General features: G+C 63.8%; 1 protein-coding gene across 1 annotated transcript; it reads left to right on the forward strand.

Annotated features, from left to right (window-relative positions):
• Nucleotides 1-229: 229 nt before the first annotated feature.
• PROB1 (proline rich basic protein 1) lies at nucleotides 230-5,584 on the forward strand. The gene has a single exon (XM_070570703.1). The coding sequence runs from the start codon at nucleotides 1,003-1,005 to the stop codon at nucleotides 4,060-4,062; it is 3,060 nt and encodes a 1,019-aa protein (XP_070426804.1). The 5' UTR covers nucleotides 230-1,002; the 3' UTR covers nucleotides 4,063-5,584.
• The last annotated feature ends 503 nt before the right edge of the window (nucleotides 5,585-6,087 follow it).

The raw sequence follows: 6,087 nt of genomic DNA on the forward strand, positions 1-6,087 counted from the left end.
CTTGCTCCAAGGTCCCTGAGTCATAGCAGGACCTTGAAGCCAGAAGTTTAAGGGCAAGTGGTGCCCATTGTCATTGTCCCAGGACAGTGACAGGTGGTGGCTGCTTCCCCACCAGCGCTTGTTCCCAGGGCAAGTCCTGAGGTTGTGGGGCCTAGAGTGAGAGCCTGTGAGTGCCTGGGGGAGCACAGGGCTATTCCTGCCTCAGAGCTTTAAAGAGGGGACCGCAGCTACCCTAAAGATTCCTAAGAGACCCCACATCAGTTTCCATGGCTTGTTCTAGTTGCTAAGGCAGCCTGTAAAAGCTAGAGCTGTCCTCTCCAGCTCCTTCCGATAGGTTCCCACTAAAGGCAATGGGTCCAGCCAGGGATAGCACCTTCCTGAGGCCCCAGTACAAATTTTGGAGTCGGGGAGCCCTCCAAGCAATGCTCATCTATCAAAGATTATGGGGTGACAGGTCAAGGAAGGTGGTGGGTGCACCCTTCTGAGCTCTAGCTGGGAGAGGTGATGAGAGGTCCCGAGAGGCGGGTGCACAGTGATGATGGGAAGATGCTGGGGGCCAGGGGGAAGATGAAATTGCTAGTAAGACCTGAGTTGCCTGGCCTTCAGGTCTGGTCCCCTGGCTCACACTCTGATCCACCTGCCATAGTGCTTGACCTCAGGCAGGTCCCCACTCAGCCTCAGTTTCCTCACCTGTGATGAGTGGAGTTGGGCCTAGTTCTGGTTCCAAGCTGGAGGCCTGCCTTCCCCTCACCTTTCTGTCAGCCAAAGCCTGAAGCGCCACCCCAGGCACTCCAGCCGGCGCCAGAGGAGAAGGGGGTGGGAGGGTAAGGCCCAGGGCCCAGGTTCCTCTGGCTGCCAACGCCGCTGGCTCGGGAGTGGATGCGGCCACTTTAAGGCGGGGTGACCCCACGGCATCCGCGGGCGGGGCGGGGACAGTGCGGGCGTCCGCAGCAGCAGCGGAGGCGAGTGCGAGGGAGGGAGTGCGCCGCGTCCGGCCCCACCATGCTGACCGCACTCTCCCCGCCAGCCCTGCCGGGGCTCCCAGGGCGGCTGCCTGCTGCCCCTGCGCGGCGCCAGGACTCCTCCGGCTCGTCAGGCTCCTACTACACGGCTCCGGGTTCTCCAGAGCCCCCGGACGTTGGGCCGGACGCGGAGGGCCGGGCGAATTGGCCCGGAGTGGCCCCTGCGCTGGGGGCGGGCGTGCAGCCTCGCCTGTCCGTCAGCGCCCAGAATAGCCGCCAGCAGCTCGGGCCCGGCTCGGATTTCCCGCGAGGCCCGCGCTCGGGCCCGCGGCCGCCCCAGCCCCAGCTGCGCATGCTGCCGTCGGGGGAGATGGAAGTCATCTTCGGCGCCGGGCCCCTGTTCAGCCGCTCCGACACAGCGGATAGCGAGGTGGAACAGCTCACGGCGCGGGCCTTCGGCAGCCTCTCTCCGCCCGGGGCCGCGTCTCCCACCCCCGCCGCACCTCAGCCCCAGGCCCCCGACGGTGGCTCCCGCTGGGCCACCTACCTGGAGCTGCGGCCGAGTCCTGCCACCCCAGCGCAGTTCGAGTGTGTGGAGGTGGCGCTGGAGGAGCGTGCCGCTCCCGCCAGGCCCCGGACGGTGCCCAAGCGTCAGATCGAGCTGCGCCCCCGGCCCCGGAGTCCCCCGAGGGAGGCCGACGCGCCGCGCCCCCGACTGCTTCTGCGCACCGGCTCCCTGGACGAGTCTCTGGGCCGCCTGCAGGCCGCCGCGGGCCTCGTGCAGACGGTGCTGGCCAGAAAACTGAGCCCCACCACTACCGCTGCCCCGAACAGCGCCACCTTCAGACCCACGGGACGGCCAGAGCCTGCGACCCAAGAAACGGCCCGCAGTACTCGAGTGGCCCCGGAGGAGGCCAAGTCTCGGCCACCTCGCGTGCATTATAGTTCAACCTCCGCCAGGACCCCACGGCCGTGGCCCAGCCTCCGCGAGCGTGCAATTCGGCGCGACAAGCCGGCGCCCGGGACAGAGCCGCTGGGTCCGGTTAGTTCCAGCATCTTCCTGCAGTCAGGGGAGAAGACCCAGGAGGCGCACAACCAAGAACCTAAGACTCAGTTCCCGCGAGTGACTCTGGATCGAACCGTCCTGAGGGCAGAGAGCCCGCCTTTAGAGTCTAGGACCCCCTGGGAGGTTCCAAGTAAGGCTGTGAGGCCGAGGAGCCCGTCCCCGCTGTGGCAGGCTCCAAATGGGACCGTGCAGGGTCCTCATTGTCCGTCTCCCCAGAACCTGTCCCCGTGGAATCGGGCTATTCGGAGGGCGAATAGCCCTTCGTTCCCCAAGGCATCCTCCGCATGGGAAAATCAGGATCCTGCCGTCAAGGAAACTGTCAGCAGAAGGAGCCCTTCTCCTCCGACCCCTTCCCAGTGGACTCAGGATGTTGACAGGGCAAGAAGCCCATCCCCCGAAGCTCCTTCCCAGTGGGAGGTTCCGCATCCGGCAGTCAAGGCTACCGTAGAGGGGAGTAGGAGCCCATCCCCGCCGGCTTTGTCCTCATGGGAGGCTCCAGACCGCCCTATTGGGACGTGGAGCCCGTCGCCCCAAGACACCTGGGATCCCACGGTGCAGGGCTCATCGGTAGTATCTACGCGGGAAACTGTGAATGGCTTAGCCCAGGAGGAACTGGCGCCGCCCACGCCTTCCGCACCCGGGACTCTAGAGCTCACGGAGGCGCAGAGTCCGTCCACGCGGGAGATGCCGGCTATTGCCATCCGCGGCAGTCAGCCATCACCACAGGTGGCTGCACCCGAGCTGCCTCTCAGTTGTCTCATGGGGACCATGGATGCCAATGCGCGCCGGAAAGCCTTGGGCCCTGGAGACGCGGCCTCGGGACGGCCGCGCGTGGCCATTCCGCGGCCCCGCGACGTGCGCAAGATGGTGAAGACCACATACGCGCCAAGCTTCCCGGCAGGAACCCCAGGCTCAGGGCTGCCTGCGCCTCCTGCGGACCCCCGCGGGGAGGAGGGCAGTGCGTCCAAGACGCAAGAGCTCCGGGAGCTGGGGTCCCCCGCCCCAGCACACTACACTTCCGTTTTGCTCAAGGACTTTCTGCCGGTCGTGTCGCACCCCTATGAGCCCCCAGAGCTGTCCCCCGACACAGTCTCCCGGGACTCTTCGCAGCCCAACGGAGTTCTGCGGCGGAGAGCAGAGAACAGCACGGCGAAACCCTTCGCGCGCACTGAGATCCGCCTACCTGGTGCCCTGGCCTTGGGCCGCCGGCCGGAGGGAACCCGGAGAGTCCTGGTCCGCGGTCCTGGTGGAGAGAACCGGGAGGCTGAGGCCCAGCGCCTCGTTCCGGACGGCGAGGGTCGGACCAGCCCTCTGGGCAGCGCTCGCCTCTCACCCCAGCAGTCGCCCATAGGGCCAGCAGGGGCCCCACCTCCCCGACCACCCCGCCCCAGCTCCCCGCAGGCGCACCCTACCTCGAGCCCTGGGATAGCACCCAAACTGGAGACAACCCCTTCGGCCCCCGAGCCCGCGACTGCGGTCCAGTCGCCCCTCCCGCGGGAGCCCCAGGCGTCGGCGGGCAGAACGGCCCCGCCCCAGGCCCGCGCTGCCTCCGCGCCTCCGATGGACAGGTACTCGGAAGGCCCCTCCCAGAGGGCGCGCAGGCTGCCTGGAGCCGCGCGCCCGGGGAAGGTCCTGGTGGACCCCGAGAGCGGCCGCTACTACTTTGTGGAGGCGCCGCGGCAGCCTCGACTGCGGCTGCTCTTTGACCCCGAAAGCGGGCAGTACGTGGAGGTCCTGCTGCCGCCCTCGCCCCAGGGGCCAACCCGCAGAGTCTACACCCCGCTGGCCCTGGGCCCCAATCTCTACCCGCCCGCCTATGGGCCTATCCCTGGCCTCTCACTGCCTCCATCCCCGGGCCCGCCGTCCTTCAGCGGCCCCCAGCTACCCTGGGCCTCTGAGGCAAGCCCCCTGGAAGGGATGTACTACCTGCCAGTGAGTGGGACCCCCAGCCCCGCGCCTCCTCTGCTCCTCTGTGCTCCACCCTCCAGCTTCGGTCCTGCTCAGCCCGGCAAGGGCTCCTTGTTCCCTGGGTGAGGCCCCAGGGCCTGACCCCCATGGTGTTGGGGCCTGTTGACACCCTTGGAGTTTCTGGCATCCTGTCCCCTGCCCTCCTCTCCTTCTATCACCTCTTTCTTTTACCCATCCCATGCCATCTTCAGCCCAGAAGTTACCTTCAGACAATGTATCTGAGACACCCGGGGCTGATGGAGCTGGAGCTCAGGAAGTGGCTGCCTACTTCCTCTCCCAACAAAATTGTGTACCCCTTTCCCAAGCATTCCCAGAGTGCTGTGTTTGTGTGTGTGTGTAAAAGTGAGGAGTCCCAGGACATGTCCCCAGGAGCCAACCTGAAGGGATATTGGGGTTCTGGAGGGGCAGCAGGAAATGGGAGCAGCAAGGGACAGGACTGTCCCCAGAGGTAGTGAGCAGTCTGTCCCTCCCTGAAGGTGGGCCCAGCGATGTGCAGGCTAGTGAGCACTGGTGAGATGGAAGGAGAAGGACTCTGGCTATCAAATCTGTTATTCTTTGGAAGAAGATCTGAGCCTTGGCCTGGGAGGCTCTGGGGAAAGTAGCTAGTGTAGCCCCCAGGCCAGGCTGGGTCTGAGAAAGGGATCTGTGGGGACAGCAGGTGGAGACGGAGCAGGAAAGTAATATGTGAGGGGCTATGGAGGGTGGGCCTGGGATCTGGAGTGGGGATAATGGGAGTTGGGGGTGGGGAGGGGGCTGTAGCCTCGAGCTGGGAGCCCCATCTGTCATTCTCTCCTCAACCTCAGCCTCTGACTTGGCTCCTCTAAGCCCTCAGAGCTGAGCTGGCTCCTCCTGAGGCCAGAAGTGAGGGCTTCAGCCATTCTCACCCAGGGCAGGGGGCAGATGAAGTGAATCATCAGGAAGGATTCACAAGCAGGGAGGATGGTTGAGCTGTTGCCTCAGAGGAGCCTCTTGACCCCTCTGCGTGGGGTGAGGGTGGGTTAGGGCTGGCAGTAGAAGGGATGCCCTTTGTAGGGCAGGCCAGAGAGACCTGGAGCCTTTAGCTGCTTCTACTCCCCCAGTAACAGATGTGGCAACCGTGCCCAGAGAGGGGCTCTCTCTTCAGGTTGGTCTCAGCATACAAAGGGACGGGACCCAGAGCCTGTGTTCCAATTGCCTGGAGATTCTAGGAGCCGCTGAGGAGAGCAGAGGGAGATGCGTGGGGTGGGAGGTGCTCTGTGTGGGGGTCTGTGTGTAGTCCTGAGCTTGAAGCGGCTGGGACTTGCTGGACTGGTATGTGATGGGATGAGTTTGGGGGAGAACAGTTCCCATTAGAAGCAGTGTTAGGGATGGAGATCGATGCCTTCCTTAAGTTCCAGGCCTCTGAAGGGCCTGGGTCCCTTGGAGTCCCTGCCCCCTTGCCTTGACTGGAAGTTGACTGGGAGAACTGTGAGTCAGAATAACCCAGATGTCTTGTTGTGGCCGGAGATGCTGGTTCTGATGGCTTGGAGGGCCCCGGGCCACTCCTGGGCCCCTTACCTCATCCTGGTGTTCAATAAATCACTGACCCAATGAGCCATGATGGCTGGAACAACTGGTGTAAGGTGTCTGATTTCCTGCCATGGCCCCTTGATACTCCCTACAATGCCCTTCCATGCCTGGGTATGGGCCTGGGTGGAGAGGATCCTAGGGCACAGGGAAGGAGACCATGTGTGTCTTTTAAACACTGTGGGGTCCCTACCTTAGGCTGGGAGGGAGCCTAAGCAGGCAGGGAGTTTTAGGCTGGCAACCATGCCTATGGCCTCATTCCTCCTGGTGGCTGAGTGGCCAGTGGGCTTTGGGGTCAATGGGGCTTGGGTTCCAGTCTCAGTATGGCCCCTCTAATTGTGTGACCTTGGCTTTGTCACTTCTCTCTGAGCCTTCGTGTCCTCAAGGGTAGAATAAAGGTAACAGTGACCAACCACCTCCTTCCCCAAGCTACTCAGCATAGTGCTCACCATGTGGCCAGATCCCAGGACGTGGGAGGTATCAGCCCCCAGGTGTCCTTGCCCAGGCCCAGCCCCTCTCCTTGCCTGGTTGTTTCCTATCTGTGAA

This window comes from Equus przewalskii, chromosome 13, assembly GCF_037783145.1.
Source record: "Equus przewalskii isolate Varuska chromosome 13, EquPr2, whole genome shotgun sequence".
In the NCBI taxonomy this organism is placed as follows: domain Eukaryota; kingdom Metazoa; phylum Chordata; class Mammalia; order Perissodactyla; family Equidae; genus Equus; species Equus przewalskii.

Excerpts from the sequence above, each read along its gene's own strand:
- PROB1 (XM_070570703.1), top strand. The coding sequence starts at position 1,003 with ATGCTGACCGCACTCTCCCCGCCAGCCCTGCCGGGGCTCCCAGGGCGG.